The sequence below is a fragment of the Bacillus rossius genome, chromosome 8 (genome assembly GCF_032445375.1).
Source record: "Bacillus rossius redtenbacheri isolate Brsri chromosome 8, Brsri_v3, whole genome shotgun sequence".
NCBI classification, from domain to species: domain Eukaryota; kingdom Metazoa; phylum Arthropoda; class Insecta; order Phasmatodea; family Bacillidae; genus Bacillus; species Bacillus rossius.
In genome coordinates this window covers 23,496,044-23,518,571 of record NC_086336.1, presented here as the reverse complement: position 1 = coordinate 23,518,571, position 22,528 = coordinate 23,496,044, and the positions used below count along the sequence as shown (strand labels likewise).

Sequence of the window (22,528 nt, the reverse complement as noted above, 5' to 3'; positions counted from 1 at the left end):
AACATAATCAATTAGCTTACTGATGACGTAGCAAAAAACGGTCCATTAAAATATAACTTGTGGTTGGACTGCATATATGGAAAGCCGTATCCAATCGATGACGAAGTGAAGAAGTGTGCATTCAAGACATCGGCTGCAGTAATTTACAGTTCTAACGATGTGAAGCAAACTGTTAAAAACGGTATCCAGAAACTCTGTCAAGTAGAGGAGGACTATGTCTGTAAAGGTTCTGGCTGGACTCTTTCTAGTGTAAGCAGATTGGAGCTAAGAATTAGTCATTTCACGCCTATGAGGACCTAAATGTTTATAAGATTGCTGGCTTTCGCAATTGATCCTGTAGTAAAGTAGAAATTATGTAATAAATTTTATTTTGTGAAAGAACTTGAGTTGTTTTATTTCTCGAACCTGTCACTATTATTGTTAAATTGTTCTTATTTAAAAATTTTTATCAACTAGGATCGTACCAAGGACCTAAGTCGACCTACTTAATCAGTTTATTGATAGTAAATTTCTTTAATGAATTTTGGTATTATACCCTATTTTGTGCGTTAGTTATTTTGAATTTTCAAGATGACATCCAAATTTTAAGATGTCGGGCACCTCAGTAATAATAATTGATTATGTACTCTAGCGGGTTAGAATTAACCTAGCATGAAGGTAATGTTTGTAATGATGGTAAGACTAGTACACACAAGATGGTGGCCACCAGCAGACGAAAACAAGATGGTGGCAATGAGCTTTCAAGGTCAAGGTTAAAGTTCAAGGTCAAGGTCAAAGTTCAAGGTCAATGTCAAAGTTCAAGGTCAAGGTCAAAGTTCAAGGTCAAGGTCAAAGTTCAAGGTCAAGGTCAAAGTTCAAGGTCACAGTCATAGTTCAATGCCAACAGTCGAGGTTAAAGGTATGGTGAACAGAAAATTCTTCTAACATGTCGTCTGCACACTCTAGCAGACGAAAACCAGATGATAGTCTCCAGTGGATGAAGCCAAGATGGCGGAAATGACGTCATATCAGTTTACGATATATACCTTGTTACTGATGGTAAGTCAGTCTGTAGGTAGCTTCCGTGGAGGAAGGATCTGATTTTTTTTTGTTGCCCTCACCGGTTTCGAACCAAGGACAGGAATAGATCCAATCAATCCGTTTTCTAATGAGTAATTTTTTTATAAATTTAAAAAAATATTTCATTAAAATCGGATAATAAATAAAAAAGTTAAAGATGACGACTGTAACAAAATGAGCAATGATCTAGAATCCAATATGGCCGCCAGGGTCACGATCCTAGCTCCCCACAGCATGTGGCTTAGAGCGGCTTGACCATGGGGAATTTAATTCACTATGGGGACTTTTCTAGTTTTTTTTTTAAATTTTTCATTAAAATTGTATTAATTGAATTTTTTTATAATTTTTAAAAAAATTCATTAAAATCGTATAATTAATAAAAAAAGTTAATGATGGTGACCGTAACAAAATGAGCAATGATCTAGAATCCAATATGGCCGCCAAGGTCACGCTCGATTCTCCCCACACCATGCGGCTTAGAGCGGCTTGACCATGGGGAATTTAAGCCACTATGGGGACATACCTAGTTTTTTAAATTTTTCATTAAAATTGTATTAATTGAATTTTTTATAATTTTTAAAAATTTTCCCGGTTTTCTAACATAAAAATTACGGATTTTCAATATGGCGGTCATGACGTCATACTAGGTGAAGATATATATACTTTGACATAAGTGGTGGGGGTCAGTCTGCCAGCACCTACCACGGGGGAAGGATCGGTCGCCATTTTTATTTTTTTGCTCTCACCGGGTTCGAACCGAGGACTCTGAACTCCGTGTCGTAAATGTTATTTTTTTAAATATTTTTTATTTAATTTTTATTATTTGAATTTTTTTATAATTTAAAAATATCATTAAAATCGGATAGTAAATAAAAAAGTTAGCTAAAGATGGCGGCCGCAACGGAAATTGCAACGGTGACAGCATAATTAAAAATGGCGGAAAACACATCACCGGAATTTTCGAGAACACACAATTACATCATCCAAAATGGCGGATCCAAGATGGCGGATCCAAAATGGCCGTCGGGGTCACGGTCAAGGTCACGGTCAAGGTCTCAACCATCCAAGATGGCCGCCGTGACGTCACAATCAAAGATGGCGGACCGGCTCCTCGCTCCTCTCCCAGGACCCAGTTTCTGGACCGGCCAATATATACTACTATTGGGTTCAGTAGTGGTTTAGAAGTTCTTACGAAGATACGTAAAGGACGTAACTCGTTTATGTTATGTATTTAGTGGCCTCCAAAATACCATTCTTAAATTTTACGACCCAACTTCAAAGTTTACGTTAGGATTCACAATTGCTTACGTCGTTCAAGTACCAGGACATAGTTTAATTTTTAGTGTCAAGAGACATTGATTGGTCGCCTGTACTCAGTTGGATTGGAATTTAGAGTTCGTTGATGGAAAGATTTGATTCGTGTGCACTCTATGCCCTATGAGAAGATTGTGGTGATATTTTCGTACGAGCTGTGCAGAAACTGCCACCAAGTTCTGACTGGGTGAGCTGCTGTATTAGAAGAGTGACTTGGGGAGGTGTTCCCGAGTCAAACACCAACTGCAAGCTGGGACAAAGTTTGGCTGTATGTCCTCTTTGTGGAGAGCCATTGACCAAGTCTGGTTACTCCCAACACAAGTAGTTCCCTTCTCAGAAAAAAATTATAAAGACCTTTGTCAAAGGTGCCGCTATTCGGGCGCACTTCTTATAGCTGAGTTTAAACTAGATAGTTTAGGACACTTAATGATTTAACATTTTTGTTACTTCATTAAAGCCATTAGGGCTTTTAAGGCATGTTTTGAAATCGCTGTTTGTAGGTAATTAATATTATTTTTTTATTAATGGTACGAGAACCATAGTCTTATATTTTGCTGCTTCTGCAAATTTAACGTTTGTTTTGACGTAAATTATATTGCCTTATCTTTTGTAAGCTGCGCTTCCTGTAATATTAACAGATTTTGTGTTTTGTTGTTCTGCGAAGCAGCTTGATATTATCTTGAGGGCTGTTATCTGATGTTAAGGAGAAATTTTCAATGTCGAATTTTATGAGGTATCTATGCTTGATTTAATATGTTACACTTGGTACCAGGACAATAGTAAGAGAGATACGTGGTAGCAGAGTTTCTGGTCATTGCATTTTCTGTTGTGAACGTGTCCTATGTTCTGTGCAATTATTTTAAAATAAATAATGTTGTTTTTGCACTATCCGCCGGGCTCTATTATGTTACCCAGTTCCACACTTTGCTACACATGGCCTAAGTATATTTGCACGATGGGCTTAAATTATTGTTTTTTTTTGTCTCATTGTGCATTAGGAATTTCATTTTAACTCCGCTTTGCCTCATTTCTTTCACTTGGAAGAGACTTAATATTTCCTTGCAAAAGAGTGCCACACCCCGCCCCTACTCCCGGCAAAGATATCAGGATTGAATTCATGACTAAGTCAATTCCAAGAGTTTTTACGAGTAGTAAATAAGGTGAATTTCGTCGTGGACATGTGGGTTTCCACAGAGTACTCCCTTTTCCCCAACAAATGTATTCCGTCAAATCTCCTTCACGTGGTTCCGTCATTCATTGGTCTTAAAAGACCTCGATTTCCACCAAACGTTAAGACTCCCACCTCTCCAGGCGCATACACGGTGTGCAGAGTTTCAGAATAAACCTCCAGGTTTTAAAATTGCTCAAGAAGTTCAAGTGGTATCTGAATAATAAAACCATTTCAGAAAACGCTGAGGACATATGAGTATCTGTGATACCATACTTCGTCTTTAAACTGTATTTTTAGAACAGTGAAAATAATTAAAATGTTGTTTTCAAAATACTTTTCAGGCATAAAACACACTAAATGTTCTTGAAAATCCTCTAGAGATTAGCATTACAACTTTATCTTGATTTATCCACAATTAAATGAAATGGTCACAGCTCAAATATCATAGTTTTTATATGCATGATGATAAGACTGCGTACCAGTCCACAGCCTTTTGCTTAGAGGCGACACCGTGCTAGAAACACCAGGGAGCGTCAAACTTATAATCTCGCCCCATTAACAAATACACACCACACCTGAGTAGGCGGGCCCTTTAAACCCCGTAATCTTAACCTCCGTGTTGGATTCATAGGCGTGCCCCCCCCTAATATAATCACTCAGATCGGCTTTTTCTCTAATGCATTCGTTAATATTCGTATATTCCTGGCACTATGACACTCAAACTGTTTTTCAGTGTTGCAGCGTGCTAATTAACAATATTTTAAAACATTTTATCGTTCTAGAATTACAGCCGCCTTAGTTTATTTAAAACACGAGGTCCCTTAAAATAACCAAGCAAAAAAAAAAAGAGGTTTGTTAAAGTTCTGTTGTCTGAATTGTTGTGTTTGCATTCACAAAAAAGTTCATTTCAAGGTAGATCTGGACCAAGCTATTGGAAAATTCGAGGGGGATAAATATGTAAGTAGTACCCTTTAAACATTCTCTATGGAAAAAAAACCAACATATTTTCAAGATTGTTAAAATTATACGGATATAAATATTAACTAGAAAACATATCTCGTTGATACTGCAAAAAATATTAACACGAAAATGAGTGAATGTATTTAGGCTATTTAACATTCTAAATTCAGCTTCTGATTTAAAAATTTAGCAGGGCCCCCCCCTAATGGAAATGTCTGGGCACGCCTATGGTTGGATTTGGTTTCGGCGTCAGCTCCAGTTCCAAATCCTGAAAAGGTCATGGTTGTTGATGTGTGAGTGTATGTGTTGCGTCATTAATTGGAATGTTTGATTAATGTTAGCTTTTAAATCAACTTCTAATTAGTCTACTGGCACAAAAGTGGATAGTCCACTAAACGGCATGTTCAGCTTAAGGTACCGTTTCAGACTACTTCAGTTTGTCAATACTAATAGCATTTAATGTTCATTAAATTCACGTAAACAAATTTAGTTTTACTATAAAGTATTAGACATGTATTTTTTAGACGTAAAAAATAGTTTCAACGAGTTTTTTCAATAACGTTTATAGGTGTGCAAAAGTTGGTACACAGTATTGTTAATTGTTCTTAGAAAATTATCATTAATAGTTGACCTTAGAATTGCGGGATCATTGCTTGTAGACGCGTTACCGACGGGAAGACTGCACGGCACCTTCAGTGGCTAGCGCGTCTTAGCTTATTTTTTAATTGTTGAATAACGGTTGTACTGCCTTTGTATACCTCTAAACAAAACAAAAATTTTATGAAGTTTTTTGATTGAAAATGAAACAAATTCCTTACATCAAAACTAAACCAAAAAAAAGTACGAAGTTCATGAAAATACCCTAATTTATACAGTGAATACAAAAATAAACGAAACATTTAGGCAGAGAAAAACTTAATATAACAAAATATATTTAACATACAAGATAATTTACATATTAATACATTTTTGAAAACAAAATTTTTAAAAACTAAATATAGAAAAGAATTTTAACAAGAACAAGGTTAAAATACCCCATTATAATTTATTCTGATATTAATGTGAATAAAACTCTTTTATTGATAGTAAACCTTGCGTCCAGCCAGGATACCTATTTCGGTGGCCGGCCTACTTAGAAACACAACAATGCTCGTCATAATATCACTTTAAAATAAAAACCACACTGCTCAACGAGAAGAGATGAGAATTGATACACAAATAAAATAACGATAAAATTTCTTAGGGTTGTTTCTGTGAATTTCGAGCACTAAATGTGTCTAGGGATGGAAATTATGTGTCAATACATCGGAAACATTGATATTTTTGGTCAAAATATTTTGGTAGCAATCTTTAAATACCACTAATTTTTAAAATCAATATTTTGCACTGACAATATCGAAATAAAATGAAATATTATTTTCACCGTTTTAATTTCTACAATTTGGAAAAAATACATAATTTCACGTCATTCGTATACCCTTATAAAAAAGCTTATTAATTAGAATCAGGCACCCAGAATCAGAACCGTGCCAACACGCTCACCGCTGATGGAGTCGACGAGGTTGACGTAGCGATCGATGGCCATGCGCACGAGCCCGGCCATGGTGGTCTTTGGGCCGATGGCTTCCAGGAACTCTGCCACTTTGAAGGGTGTAGAGGCCTGCGAACACACCGACACCGACACGCGCGATTACTACAGCCTCTGCGAGTTCTGTCCCGTCCATGGATGGATCTATGGGCAAGTCGGTCTCCAGGCACAGGAACAGCGGATATATTTGTTGTTCACTAAAAAAATATCAATAAAGGCAAATATAAATTATATAATATCTACCAATAGTTTCATTTGAAGTGAAACTTACTTGAATGCGATGGGAGGAAAATTTCAAGGCCAAATTATTTTTCCTGAAACATTAATGTGATTTTTTTCCTAGACTAAATTAGCTTATTTAACTGTGCGGGAGGAGTCCTGGTTAAGGGAGAACCTTAGTGTACTCAGGCTTCAAGCCTATACACTCTACCATGCGGGGCTTTAACCATGCGGGAAGGGCGCGTGAACCTTTGTGCTATTTGGAGTTTATTGGCCAGTCATGGCTGCGATTGGCGTCATGGCTGGCACCCCTTAGGTTTCCTAGCCTGCATAGACACAGGGAAATACCTGGACCGGGTCATTCGGGGATCAATTAAAGATGCAAAAGCTCAAATACCTGTATCCTTACAGAATGGAAAATATTAAGCAAACTCTAAGATACCCACATTGAAATACAAGCAACCAAAAAATTTTATATTCATACAAAATTTATGGTTAAAATTAAAATTATTGCTTATAATTCATAAAATAAATGTTTTAAAAATGTTAGTAAAGGTAGCAGGCTGTCGCAGCCGTTGTCTGGAGTTGCTTGGCTTCTGAATTGTAAACGCGTCGAAAGCGAAGATATCATCGACGATTCGGTCAACGTAGCAGTTGCCATCATCAGGGAGCACCTCCCATAGTTTATAACGCACGCATGTCGTAAGACCTCACCACTCGTACAACTGGAAATTGTAAAACAGTAGAAAAATAATTTGTTCCCCGAGCTTTTTATGTTACTTATATGTTTATCATGAAAAAAGTTTTTAATATTTTTTATTGAGGAAATATGTTTTTCGCTGTGTGAAAGTTTAACAAGTGAAAATGTGATATATTTAATATTAACATCCTAGCCCTCAATGCTTAAAGATAATGGTTCTTTAACCGTTTTTGTAACATTCCACTTCAAATATGAAAGGCATAAAAGCAAACTGAATCCCAATGTTTTGAAAGTTAAACGATCCATGCGTTGCTTCCCCCCCCCCCCCCCAGGTTATAAACAAATTATTGAAATTTTCGCTATTGAAATTGTTGCTTCTTGCGTTTCTTGCTTTATTGTGTCTGGTATTGTTTGTAAACCTACCCAATGCCGCCTCTTGTGAGTGTCTAGTAGCTTCGCACGGCAACGGACGCAAAACACGGGCGTCGGGGGGAAGTTTATTATAGTTGGTCAGCTTGTATCACAAGTGTCTAGCGGCAGGAATGCTACTTGTTGCAATTGGCTGGAAATTCCATGCAGCTAACCTTTGGTCCGGGGCCAGCAGCTCGCTCGGACCTTTGAGCGAGCGCAATAGCGTGCACGCAGGATCTCACGACATACCGTAGTCTTTCAAATTATGAAAACTTTTTTTAAATACATTTGTATTTTAAAAATTAAATTATTTTATAACTTATCTTTAAAAGAAATTTGAAACTTGAAACAATACTGTAAACCACTTGCATATTAAAGGTTATTTGTACTGATTTACACAGGCTTTACACGCTAAACCAAACAAATTTTTAACAATAATTTTTAAACCTATTTTGTCACTTCTCATCAGAAAATAATTAAATACATTAATGAACTATAAAAATAAATTTTGAAGTATGAGTTAATCGTATTAATTATATAAGATATTAATTTTAATGCCATCCACTAAACACGTGTATTAAATCATATAAATTATTACTAATCAAATAATTGGGTATATGAACTCAGGAATTGTGCACCAAAATAAAACTTATTGGTTATCCTATACAATTGGAAAGTTATAATTTGAGATGTTTCGCCGGTCAAATAATAAGCATAAAATTTAACTAAGATGAATTCACTGTAAATACTTAACAAAGTGATTAAATAATTGAGAAATACTAACATACCACTGAACATACTACAATTACTTATTTGATATAAGTTAACTTTGACACTTCAAATGAAATAAAAATGTCTTTAATCTCTTTTTTATTTGGTTTGAAGATTCCATTGCGATGAATTACTTTACTTCGTTTTGTAGAAAACTGTCTTTTCTGTGGAAATATATTTCTTGTAAGTTGTTCTCTTCCCGGTACGGCCTGTGATTATTTGAAAGACATCCATTCTACGAACGAACTACAGCTAAAATTGCTTTCATGTCTGCAGTGTGGCGCCTAATTTCCTCAACCTCACTCACAGTGAAAACGCCTTTAATTATTTCATGAATATCTTGTTCAAGTTCGACCTTTTCACCACTCATATTAATTATGCACTTTTTTTTTGCTGAGTTGAGTAACAATATCTTCCATTTCAGTGAATTCTAATTCATTTTCATAATGAATACATAAATTTCCATCGCTAGTGGAAGCACTGGCTTGAACATTTTCGGATGCAGTTGTTTCACGGTAAGTTTTCTGTTGACATATCAAATGGATATGCTTGCACATGTTCCATTTAATTTTGGAATTCACACACGTGAAAGTATTTTTATGGATGCATGTGGCACATTCGGTACACACTAGTTTTCAGGGGCAGTCCAATCTGTTTTCTTTGATGTGATACAATTTTTTTTACATCGGATGTGGATGAATCTTTTCAGCTATTGTCTTCTTCGATAATCAAGTCCATGTTAAGAAGTAGACTTGCTTTATGGCTACTTCTTATATTCAGTAGTTTACTGGTCACTTAACCTTTAGTTAGAACAATTAGCGTGTCTAATAGTTTGTCTCTACGAAAGTTCATACATAATAGACAAAATCCCTCTATCCAAAGATCTTCGAGTGTTTCCATGCAAATAGATAGGGCAAGTGTACCGAATATGAGACCCCTTTTTAAAAATATTAATATTTTGTTATTAAAACCACTATTGGTAGATTTATTTATCGTAGATGATATATTATGTAATGCACTTTTACTTAAAAAAAGGATTTAGCACTTGTATTAAAACAGAAAGTAATTAAAATAAGAAATAAAAAATGCGAAATTTTATGAAAACAAAAATGTGTTCCTAATATGAGACATCCCCTTTATTATGTTCCAAATTCCATATTTGATATCATTTAGTCACTTTGTTGCACTTTTGTTTGTTACACATAGGACACACAAAACATGGATCAGCTCCGCAATCTTCATGAGCCCACCCATAGCACTTGAGGCACTGCCGCCATTTCTCGCCATGATTGTCCTCTGAGAAAAGGCAGCCGCATAACAAACACTCTGCATCATCATCACTTTCAGATCCATCACTTTCATTTAAACTGTCATGCAGCGAAATATTTTCGTCACTGGAGTCCTCTGAATCTACAGCGATGAATGATTTGGTAGTTATCCTTAATTTGTCCGTGTTGCGAGATCTGGTTTGTGTAGGTCTAGCTTCGTTTCCTTTCTGTTTCCCAAGAACCAATTTCTTACGAGCTTCAGCCTTTTTCTTTCTTGCGACATTTTCATCCAAGCTTGTTTTGTATGGCGATGATGTGATAACATTAGCACTGCCACATCTACTAGATGTTTATTTTGAAGGAAAATTTGGTAGTGGTGAAATATCCACAGGTCTGATAAATGGCCTAACTGCACTGCTGCAACATGGCTGATCTGTCTGCATCGAAGTTTCTCTTGGGTGGCTCTGGTCTTCTCTACAAATGGCTAAACTTATTAGTTACTGTTCTTACAGCGACAGTATTATTTTGAATCTAAATCATTTAATATGAGACCCTTACTCCTAATGTGAGACCCTATCTCAAATTAGGACACGTAAGTGGTCTCATATTAGGCACCTTATAATGGCCGCTACAAAACACATCAACAAGGCTGAAAATTTAAACTGCAATAGTTCCTTATTTATACACATGGAAGCTTACTTCACTGTTCATAAGAGAGTATGAATGGATAATTAATATATACGTACCTCTATGTAGATAATAAAGCTGCAATATGCCACTCACGAAAACTCAAAATGAAGAAAATCGTATAAACTGTTATTTTGGATCTCGGGCGCGTCAGATAAAAGTCTCACTCTATCCGTGGTCGGGAAATGGAGGCTGCTGGTAGTTCCAAGAGCGGTTGAAAGGTAGTAACTCTTACTTGTCAAGATAACCAAGGGTCTCATATTAAGGCCGGGTCTCATATTTGGGTCACCTATATTTTAAGGTTCTATACATACTTTCTATATGAATTTTTGTATTGATTCCACTATTTAGCCAGAAATAATATGCCAATGACTAAATATTTATTACATAGTTCTCACTGAAATATGCACCAAAAACAGCTGTGTCTTAATTTCTATTCAGTCGGTTTATTGATGCATTTAAAATGCAGCACAGACCCGTTCTTTCAACAATGTTTTTAAGAGTTTGTAGTCTTAGGCCTGTTTTACTCTATGATTAACATTTGAAAAAAATTTCTGCCAGGCTTTTTCCACGTGCCATGAACAGTAAAGTCTTATATTCGGTGGCTCCGTGAGTCACCCATATCAGACATAAAAACTTTGGGGATTATTATTCCAGTTTTTTTTTTACTATACTGAAAAAAAATATAGTTCATGTTGATTTGTTCTATTCGATTTTAGAAATGCGCAAGGAAGACTCTGCGTCACGTCGTCTAAAACGAGTAATGTAATCAGTTTGAACCCGTAACTGTTAAGACCATGGGTACCATAGAAACAAATAGTCACTGCCATATTATTTAAATAAGTCACACTGAGCTTTATTGATAATACATAAGACCAAATCATAAATGTTTAACTCTTGGAGCAGTTAAGTGACTGTATTTTTAGGCTTGTAAATCAAAACACACGACATATCACTTGTATTTACCTCGTTAACGCACGCCTCCATGCTAGTCCCATCGTCTCTGTGACTCACAGAAGCGGCACATACATTGTAACACTGCTCGATATTGTATAAGTGTTTTATGTTTAGGGGTTGAATTATTTCTAATTTATTTGCGTCTTGTCTATAATGGCTTGGAATGGAATATTATTGACAAGGTCTGTTGCTAAATTACATATTTTCCAATCAGAGACACTGAGATGGCCTATATCATTTGAAGTGTTGAATTGCAACTAATTTTACAAATTCTACCTTCAGATTCGATTACCTATATGCTTGAAGGACAAGTACAATTTATTTTATACTGACCTGAGTTCAGGTGCCTCTGACCTGTACTTTGACACATGTAATAGCCTGGACGATGACACAAAATTATTCCTCATAGAATTGTCAGCACACCGTTTTGAACCAAACTCTTTCAAATATCTGGAAAATGTTTAATTTTAAACATTTTGCTTCTATTTAACAAAATCTTCAAAAAAGGTTCACTCGAGATCTTGAGACTGGAAACCGGCACTTTGTTCTGATTCTAGGTGATCTAGAAATGACAATTTTTTGTTAGGTCTGAATTCACATAATGAGCCCTTAAAACATTTTTTCGAAACAATTTCCGCAATGTGAAATTTCCGTTCATAGTATCTTAGATTTTAAGAAGTTTATATTTTCTATCGCAACTTTTGCATTTGACTTCAAAATTATTTTTCTTGTTAGAAGATACGTCATCAACTTTACCGGTATGTTTCTTTAGCACGTGTTGACGAAGATTTCGCTTATACTCATTGCCTTCACCATATTCTTCATATACAAATTGCTTACAGTTACTCTTAGCTTAACACTCACTGCAACAACTGAAAAGCACGCGCACATCCAAGAAGCAGTGTGAGTGGCTTTTTTTTTACGGGAGAGAAAAAAATACGCACGTAAAAGTGAGGAAAAACGCGCGGGTAAAAATTAAAAAAAAAAAAATCCAGGGGTGTAGGCGCTTCCGATCGGCCAACTTCAGGAAGGCTCCGCAGTTGCAGTAAGTAGCATTCCTGTCGCTAGACTTTTGTGCATGTATCAGTTCTCACTTGTTTATTTACAGCTGCCTTTTCCGCGCGAGAGCACGCGTGTGTTAGGAAGTCCCGCCGTGTCGCTTAACCTTTCTGCTGCCCGTTAACAACAGTGTGAGGTAAGAGTCAGTACGATACAAGCGAGGCTGCTTGCTACCCAACTAGACACTCCCGGCAGCCGCTTTGGCATCCTTTTTGAAACTCAGTGATACTTGAAGAGACCACGAACATTTGGTAGTAATATTTTTAAAACTGTAACATTGACCCTATTTTACTTATTAATAATTACATGTATGTCAACAGTGTGTGGGAAACGAACTAAAATTTTATTAAATACCTTTTAAACATTTTTTACTATGACTAAAATTAATTTTGAAGTAATTATTAAAATTAACTGAACTGCTCGTAACTGAAGTAATATAAATTTTATAGAATGCTTATAAGTTAAATTTATGACGTAGATAATCGACATAAACTGCTGGGTACACAAGACCAAATTGTTGAACACAAATGTTTTATAATTATCACCAAACGGTAAGAAACCAGCCATTGTCTTTGTTTGTTAACGAACCTACTTCAACAAAAAAAATTAATAAATAAACCTAAATAACGATAACTTTGGTACCTACAGAAAATTATTATTATTTTTTTATTAAAATTCTACCTTATCCATTTAAACAAAGCAACCAAAATGGAAATAGTTTTATTATGTTTGGTTCTGAAATTATTTAATATTAAATAATTAAATACTGTATAAGTTATATTTATTATATTATTTTAAGTTTTTTTAAGTATCTCAATGTGTTAATGTTAAATTTTTTAAATCTTTGTTGAAGATTTTTAAAATAGTGTGTGCAGTAAAAATATTATATTTTTTCTAGTTAAAAGTAAAGTAAGAAGTCTATGTATTATTATAAAAAAATTTTTTTATAATTTATGTTTACAGCATTTAATTCTTACATGCTGCAATAAAATGCTAATTACCAGACACCCGCAAAAATAAACTTATTTTTTTTAAGTATAATATGAATTCTGTGTGTTTTCCCAAAATAACAATAATTTTTTTTCCTTATATTTTTACCTTTGCAGCAGAATAATCCAAATTCACTTTATCTTTTATGTTAATAATTTATGTCGTGTGCCTCCACTTTACTTCAACGATCGACGTTCTACCTGATAATTGCATACATTTTTGTGAGCAAAACTATCTGGGCAGAGATCTCATTAAAAATTTAATGAATTCTGTGGCTTGCCTTCTCCTACGTCCCTCGGAGCAAGAAGAAAGCTTGGACCTAGGATGAAATTAAAGAATTTTGTAGTTATTATGCAATGATATATTATCAAACGTATTGTGCCAAGATTTATTTTAACCATTAGATTCCCGAGCTGTAGACCTAATGCAACACTGTTGATGACATATTATCTAACACAATAAATCGTTAATACAGACTTAGAAGGGAGTTAAAAATAAAGCTGTAACCTAATATCATTGTAACTAGTATAATATTAATTTCATTTATAATATACTGGACCACTGATTCCAGCAGACACAATAAAATAACATATAAACACAGGGAAAAATTAAATGGGCTCTGAATGGTACTCAAGTTGGCGTTGTATAACAGGACTCAATTTAAAAGGTCTCAAAAATTTTACTAATTATCCAAAGTACTATATATATAAGAGGCTTCTGCGCCAGGAGTCGCAGGGCTGTGCCTGTAGTGCCGGTCAAAGAACGAACGACCTTGACGTCACGGCAGCCATCTTAGTTTACCTTGAATTTTGAACTTGAGCTTGAACTTTACCCTTGACCTTTGACCTTGGCCTTTGAACTTAAACTTTGACTTTGGTCTTGACCTTTGACCTCAGTCTCCATCTTGGATTCTGCCATCTTGTTATCGAACGCCCCAATACCATAATATGGAAATATTCGTACAGAACGCTACATTGAATTCTAATACCATGTCCACCATTTTCAATTTGATGTCTCAGCCACCTGATATCATGTCCGCCATCTTATTTTCGTCTGCTGTAGTCCATCATCTTTGATTATGTCACAGCCGCTATCTTATTTTTTCCGTTTTGCTGGAGGTCGCCATATTGGATTGGGTCAATTATGTTTCTGTGGTTTGTTCCTAGAGAGCACCAGCATTTCTCTATCTCATGCACATAATATCGATGTCCCATTACCTGATAATAATGTTGTAGTCTATCGACTAATTATTTAAATTTTTTAAGCAAACTCAATCGAAAGTGCGGTGACTCAGAACCATGACTTCTGGGTTGGAAAACATACGTCTTTGATCGCACAGTCATATTTAATTTTTAAAAATGGATGTCACACCGGCAATTTTGACAGTCACCAGTGTGCCAATAATCTGCCCCCTAAATGTTGTATTTTTATGTCACCTCGAATCATTGTGAAATTGTAAGTGTTGTTGTTGGTGCATTAACACATCACAAATTACATCCATATCTTATTCGGGATTCGAACCCAGAACCCCCGCAACGTAGCCCGCTGCATTTCTGACTACGTTACGGAGGCTGACTTAACCATCGAGACATTGAGACTAGACCGAGAAATAAATAAGTTTTATAAAAATATAACACACGCTTACAGACTTGTAATTTTTATACTTTCAAATAATAAATATCATCAAATATTCAAAATTTAGCTACATATTTTTTTTTTCAATAAATGCTACCAGCAGCGCTAGTTAACACACATCGCCTGCTAGAGGGCTTTGCCGCCATTTGTATTCAGTAATCTATACCAGGAGCGCTACATACACATCTGCCAGAGTCTGGTGCCACCATATTAGTTTAATTTTTGCCCACTAGAGTGCAGGAAACATGTATTACTCTGGCGTCCTTCATCTTTTTGTTCATCTTAGCCGCCATCTTGAAAATCTCTAATTGTGTTGCTAGGAATTCGAAAAAATTCCCAAAATCACCAAAATTTTGCTTGTTAAAATAATGATTGATTCTATCGATATTCGTCCTTGGTTGGATCCAGAACTAATGCAAAAATACTTAACTAATTAAAATTACCATTAAAGTGAAAATTTATAAAGAAAACAAAAAAATTACAAAAAATATATATATTACGTAATTTCTACTTTAGTACAAGTAAAAACCAATTATACGCGTTTTAATATTTCTGCAATCTTTTAAGTAGGCAAAGCGAGTGTTATCTACAATTGATTTGGTGAATAATTTTACTACAGGAACCAAATTTGTGGTGGTAGTAGAACTTTGTTTAATTAAACATTACCCAAAACCTGTGTTCCATCTTAAATACTTCCTTTCATATTTATAATAAAAATATTGTTCAGCTGCTACTTCAAAGACGTATAACAGACGTATAACAGCTTTGGGAAAAACTTTAGACAATAAGTCATGTATAGGTTTAAAGTTTTTTTGTGTCGATCAACCTGCAACAGAAGCTGATTTCAGACTCTATATATATATATATATATATATATATATATATATATATATATATATATATTTATATATATATATTCTCGAGTACAGAAATTAAAGCAGTGAAAGCAGTTATTCAATATTGAACCGTGTTCTCTCGAGCACACTAATTATAATAATAAAAATGAAAATACCTTTACTCTTATATATACAACTGTGTATCCCATGAAATTATTGCCTTTTCTGTTTAGTTATCACAACATGCAATTAAAAAGTTATCATTAATAGTGAAATAGTATTTTTTTCCATAAACTAAAAAAATTGGTTGCACTTGGTTGTGAAAATAATTGGTTTTATTGTTATATCCCCGGCTCTCACAATCGTAGCTTTATAAAATAATATACCAGTATTTATTGCTAATCATAACTTTTAAGTAAAAAAGGTATCATCAAAATCGATTTGGTAGTTGGTGCGTCATGCTTGAATTACTAAACCATCAGACAGACAAATATTTAATAATAAAATAAAAATTAAATAAAAATGATTCGATACTGAACTATTTTATTTCAAACTATCTTTAACTCAATGATAAAACTTTATGTGTACAATGTACAAAACAATGATACAAAATTTAAATGTATTATCTTCGTGGTTTCTTGCTAAAATGGAATTAATACATTTGAGTTTTTATTGCATTAATATATTGTATTAATATGTATGTCTAGCAAAACCCGGTATACGTTGTCCTGCTGATTTACCTATATATGGATGGTGTGTATGTAATATAAAATTTATAAAGCGTTTGAATTTGTTTTTCATTTTAAATTTGCTCACTAATTACTTATCACAGTCACAATAACTTTTTATTGTTATTGAGGATTAATGACGAAAAAATATACCAAATTTTATGGCAATATATTGAACGTAATATAAATTGATCCACTGCAGCGCTATCTATTGGCAAGTTATAGCAAAATGGATAGAGCCAAAACATTTTCTTTTATAAAATACCTTAGTAAATATAACAATTTTCATGACAATTAATAAAAAATTTTAAACATTTCAGCGCTGCAGCGCCATCTAGTGGCGAACCATAAAATAATGGATATCGCGAAAATATTCTTCGTGTTAAATTATTATATGAATACAATTTTTTACAGCGTTCGGTTGAACGGTGTAGATGTTAATGAGCAGCAGCACCATTCAGTAGAGTGTTATAGCATGAAAAAAATACTTCGAGGTGCCAACTTTCATGGCAATCGTCAAACGGTGTCAGAGTTTATCGACGTCATACATACATACCAACATTCAATTATATATATATATAGATGATAAATATACTTTAATTATTATTACTTTTTATGTGTTCAAGCGAGTTGGGTTCAAGACTGCCAACGGCTTTCACTTGTGTGCACGTGACTCGTCTGGAGCTGAGGCAAACCAGTTAGCGAGCCACACGCATTGCGCGGTCACCACCGCTTGTGGTTTGCCTTGGGAGATCATTGGCCGCGCGCTCGTACCGCTCGTGTTTACGTCCACGGTAAACTGCTATAGTGTGTCTCATCCTTAGTCTGCAGCGTGCATTTTATTGGTCATTTATTCTCTCCGTTTTCAGTGCAAGGTGTCTGCCATTTGCGCTGTCCTTGGTTCGGTCTGCTCTTTTGCCATATACATGTAAGCTACACAGCACATACGTGAGTTTTTTTTTTTTGTATCTGAAAAGTTTTATTTTGTAATTTAAAAATTGGGAGGGGAATTTCTAAAATACATTTTCCTGTGGTATTTCAACAAAGTAGTATGTAATTCCTGTGACAAGCTTCAGACTGAGGTGCTGACGTGCCGACCGCCCTCTTAAATTGTGACGTCACGACGGCCATTTTTAGTGTCAAATTTCCTTAAAATTCCTCAAAAACTACTCAAAATTTACCGAAATTACAAAAAAAATTCCCTGTGTCGAGGGAAAAATTCACGTTTTGAGGGAAAATTTCTCCTTTTGTCCTCAAAATTGCCAACAGTTTGAAAAGTCCACATAATGACTTAAGAATCTATGTAAACAAGAATCTATAAGCCGCCGAGATCATAACCTTATCAATTATAATGCCATAGCAGCCATTTTGCATTATGACGTAACTGTTACAATTACGGAATTTCAAGATGGCGGCCATAACGATAATTGCAACGTCCTAGAATCTAATATCGTGGTTGTAACGAAACGTGCTACGTTTCTAGATTCCAAGATGGCGCCCATAACGGAATGAGTAACGGGGTTTTTGAGGAAAAAAATTGGAATTTTATTAATTTTTTTTTTTACATTTTCAATTTTTTAGCATAAAAATACGGATTTTCAAGATAGCGCGCAAAATGGCCGTCGTGACGTCACAATCCAAGATGGTGGTCGGCACCTCGACACCTTAGCCTGAAGCCTGTCCCAGACATACGTTTATATAATACTTATCAATAGAAAATACTGCAGTTATTTAATTTTATTTATAATGTTACCTTACTGAAACACGCTACCTTAATTTCGACAATTTTTAACAATATATATTTTAATGTCATTTTATATTAAAGTTTTGTCTCTACGTTGAGCTAAGCAGATAGTTTAATAGAATGCCTTGTTATAATCGTGATCGGATGTTTTAAATACTTTCTTTTCTAAATTAACTTCCCACTTCAACCCAAAATCATTCTTCAACTTCACCGTGGCCTGTGGTTTATCCCAAATACAATGTCATATATTATATTTGTTGTTGGCATGCGATGTCATCGAGAAACCGGTATTTTCTGCGCATCTAGATATACCGTCGATCGGGCCTAAGAATACCGAGGGTGACAAAATAATCGTAGTAAAAAAATTGTAGAGAATCTTACGTCACGGTTTATTGCGGATGCGATAAGTTTAGAACCAGTACGTACGAGCTAACCTTGAACACCTTTGAAGCCAGCACTTAGAAGATAAAACTCAATACAGGCTTATATAAAATTTATTTTTTTGGACTAATTTTATGTACGACGAAATTAAGGCGTGAAACTACTTTAAGACACAGAAGTATTTCAAAAGAAAAAAGTGATATAAAATAAAACGTTTACAGCTTAGCTAGACTAAAATAAAATAAAAAAACCTCAAGAACTAAAGACAAAATTTATAAGACCGTTAAAAAAACTTTTGTAACATAAATTATACTAAACATGATTTTCACTTTTTAAAACCTAAATATGGAATCAAAAATAATTGTAATTATACTCATGGATATTACAATATTTGTATTGGACCAAAATTATAATATCTCTTTAAATTGTATTTATAATTTTACTTTAAATTTTGTAACGGCCAATGATAACTTTTCGTAATTAATCACAATTTTATTTTATACTTACACACATACATGTTCTTGTTATTTCCATAGACAAAACGATAACAGTTTCTTTCTATCAACACAAAATAATAACCGTCAATTTATATAAACAAAACATAAACGGGAAATCGATACAATGGATGGCGCTAAATTTGAATTCATTTTAACACGCCCCTCTCAAATTTTTGCGTCTCTACAGACTTTTAATCCCATTGCTTCTGCATGACGATGATGCGCAGGTCCTGGAAGCGGCTTTGTGAGAGCATCAGCAGGCATTATTTCTGTTGGTATATATCTTAAACTTAGTTCATCATTTTTCAACAATTGACGCACAAAATGGTATCTTGTAGCAATGTGTTTAGTGCGTGAGTGACAAGTAGCATTTTCTGCAATGTATTTTGCACCTCTGTTGTCTGTTCCGAGATCTATTTTTGATAAATCAATCAAGTTCAATTCCAACATTAAATTTCGTAAATACAAAGCTTCGCGAGCTGTTTCTGACAAGGCTACATATTCAGCTTCAGTGGACGAAATCGCAACTGATTTCTGTTTCTTCGAACGCCATGATATTGCAGCTCCACTTAATGTAAATACATATCCTGTGTATGAAATTCTATCGAAGATATCATTTGCGTGATCTGCGTCAGAATATCCTTGAATTCCATATGAGTTCCCCTTAAATGCTAGGCCATAATTTTGGGTACCTCGTAGATAACGTAATACACGTTTAGCTGCTGACCAATGAATATCTTGGTACTTTTCATTGAACTGCGATAATCTGTTTACAATAAATGTAATGTCCGGACGAGTAGCGATTGCCAAATACATCAATGATCCAATTAATTGTCTGAATGGTTTTTCTTCACTCCCTTTTCGATTTGAATTTCCATCTGGTAACTTTGCTTGATGTTCACAGGGAGTGTTTACAGGATTACATTCTTCCATGTTAAATTTTTTCAAAAGATCGTTTATATATTTTTGTTGACTCAATATAATTTCACCATTTTCTTGATTAATTTCAACTCCTAAACAGTGTCGTGCTAATCCTAAATCTTTTACTTCGAATTCTTTTGCCAGACCAGTTTTAATTTCATTTAGCTTCTTTTCATTCTTTGATATGTACAAAATATCGTCAACGTAGACAACTAAAATCGTATACTGATCTTCACTCATGTTGTAATATAAGCAAGTTTCGCTTGCGGCTGAAATAAGTCCAATACCTTGCAACACTTCACTTAATCTTTTATGCCACTGACGACCAGCTTGTCGTAGACCATATAACGCTTTCCTTAACTTACAAACTTTATGTCCTTGTGCTAGTGTCAGGAGCATTTTTTGAGCTTCTTTTCCTATTTTGCTGTTTATACCATCATTTGTAATTATTTCTTGTAAAGCTTCTTGAATGTACTGTGGGGGTTCCATAAATATTTCTTCTTCTAAACTTCCATTTAAATAAGCTGCGACAATGTCCAATTGAAAAACTGGCAGTTTTTCACGAGCAGCCAGTGCCATCAAAAGTCTAACTGAATCTAATCTTGCTACAGGAGCAAATGTATCAGTAAAATCAACCCCTTGTCGCTGCGTAAAACCACGAGCTACAACTCTTGCTTTTCTTCGCTCAAGTGTTCCGTCGGGCTTTAATTTATTTTTAAGAACAATTTTACTTGTGATAACTGCTCTATGTTCAGGACGTTCAACTATTTCCCAAGTATTATATTTTATCAAACCTCGAATTTCTTCAGAGATAGCTTTCATCCATTCAGCTGCTTCGTTTCCAGTCATAGCTTCTTTCAGTATTATGTTAACCAAGTTTGCTTCGTCGAGTATGTCAATTTCATTTTCTGCACCATCAACAAATATTTCATCATCACTCAGAACTCCTTGCGTTCCAGTATGGTTATAATTTTCATATTCTTCTTGATCTTCATTTACTTTTGCTGTTGGTCCAGTGTTATAAATTTTACGTGGTCTTCCTCGTTTACCTAATCTCTCCAATCGTGGTCTTCCGGGCATTTTATGCAAAATTGGCTGAAAAATTTCATCTTGTGCCTGTTTTTTTTTATTTATTTGCTCATTTCCTATTTCTTCATTTTCTTCCTGAATTTTATTTTGCATATGTACACATTCAAAATCATCTTTATTACTCTCAATGGTTTTACTTCCCTTTTCTTCATTCAAAAATTGGTTTTCCAGTATTCGTACATCTCTTGCTACAACAACTTTCCTTTCGACTGGAATCCATACTCGGTAGCCTTTCGATTCTTCAGAATAACCTACCAGCACACCTTCTTGTGATCGTGAATCAAATTTTGATTTTCCTAATCCTTTTTCCAAAACAAATGTTTTTGCGCCAAACACTTTCAAGTTACTCAAGTCCGGCACTTCTTTGTTCCAAGCTTCAAATGGAGAATGACTGTCTAGACTAGATGTTGGGCACCTGTTTCTCAAATAATTTGAAGTAGATACTGCTTCAGCCCAAAATCCATGACCTAATCCAGAACTTATCAAAAGACATCGTGCCATTTCAACTAATGTTCTATTTTTTCGTTCTGCCATTCCATTTTGTTGTGGTGTATAAGGAACTGTCAGACGTCGACGAATACCATTTTTCTTTAAGAAATCATCAAATTCCTTATTGCAATATTCTTTACCGTTGTCTGACATCAAACATTTTATTTTACGACCAGTTTGTGTTTCAACACAAACTTTGTATTCCTTAAAAACTCGAAAAACATCACTTTTATTTCTAATGAATCGAACTTCACACCAACGAGTGCTGTCGTCAATGAATGTCACGAAATACCTAGCGTGTCCTAATGACTCTGTTCTTGATGGTCCCCAGACGTCGGTATATATTAATTCCAATATGTTTGTACATTTTTCAGATTTCTTGGGAAATGGCAAGGCGGTCATTTTTCCTCGTAAACATACCTCACATGTTCCCAACTGCTTTTCTCCATTTAGCTTTATTCCAACAGCTAATACTTTTCGCGGAATCTTTAACAAGTCTTCTTCATTCAAATGACCAAGACGATGATGCCATAACTTCAAACTAGCAGAATTATCGTTTGCAACATTTGTTTGTTCTCTACTACCGCAAACATAGTATAGATTTCCAACTCTTTGTGCTAACAGTTTTATCTTACCATCTTTCCCGAAAACTGTTGCACCAGTTTTGTGAAAAGTGACTGTATTTTCGTGATCAGTGATTCTCGCAACAGATAACAGATTTGTTCTCAATTCTTTTACTAATAGTGTATCATTTAGTTTTACCGACCTGTTTACTTTCCCATCCGTAGTAGTAACTTGCGCAGTTCCTTTTGCAACAATTTCAGTCTCCGCACTGCTAGCTAACAAAACTTTTCCATTTGTTGATGACATATTTAGAAACGCTGCTTCATTACAACACATGTGAGACGTGCAACCACTATCCAGACACCATCGATCATCGCTTGATGTAATCTTCGTATGTAAAGATTCCTCGGTAATTTTCTCTTTGATTTTGAACACATCTTCAACTTGAGATTCAACTTTTGACGAAAATTCTTGACCATCATCACTTAGT

At 34.8% G+C, this 22,528-nt stretch overlaps 1 protein-coding gene across 1 annotated transcript in view; it reads right to left on the bottom strand.

Moving 5' to 3' along the window:
- Positions 1-22,528, bottom strand: part of LOC134535587 (very long chain fatty acid elongase AAEL008004-like) — a 274,418-nt gene that overhangs the window by 163,728 nt on the left and 88,162 nt on the right. The window contains exon 2 of the mRNA XM_063374800.1: positions 6,047-6,164. Within this exon, the coding sequence (XP_063230870.1) occupies positions 6,047-6,107 (61 nt within the window). The 5' untranslated portion in view covers positions 6,108-6,164. The remainder of the gene's footprint in view (positions 1-6,046; positions 6,165-22,528) is intronic.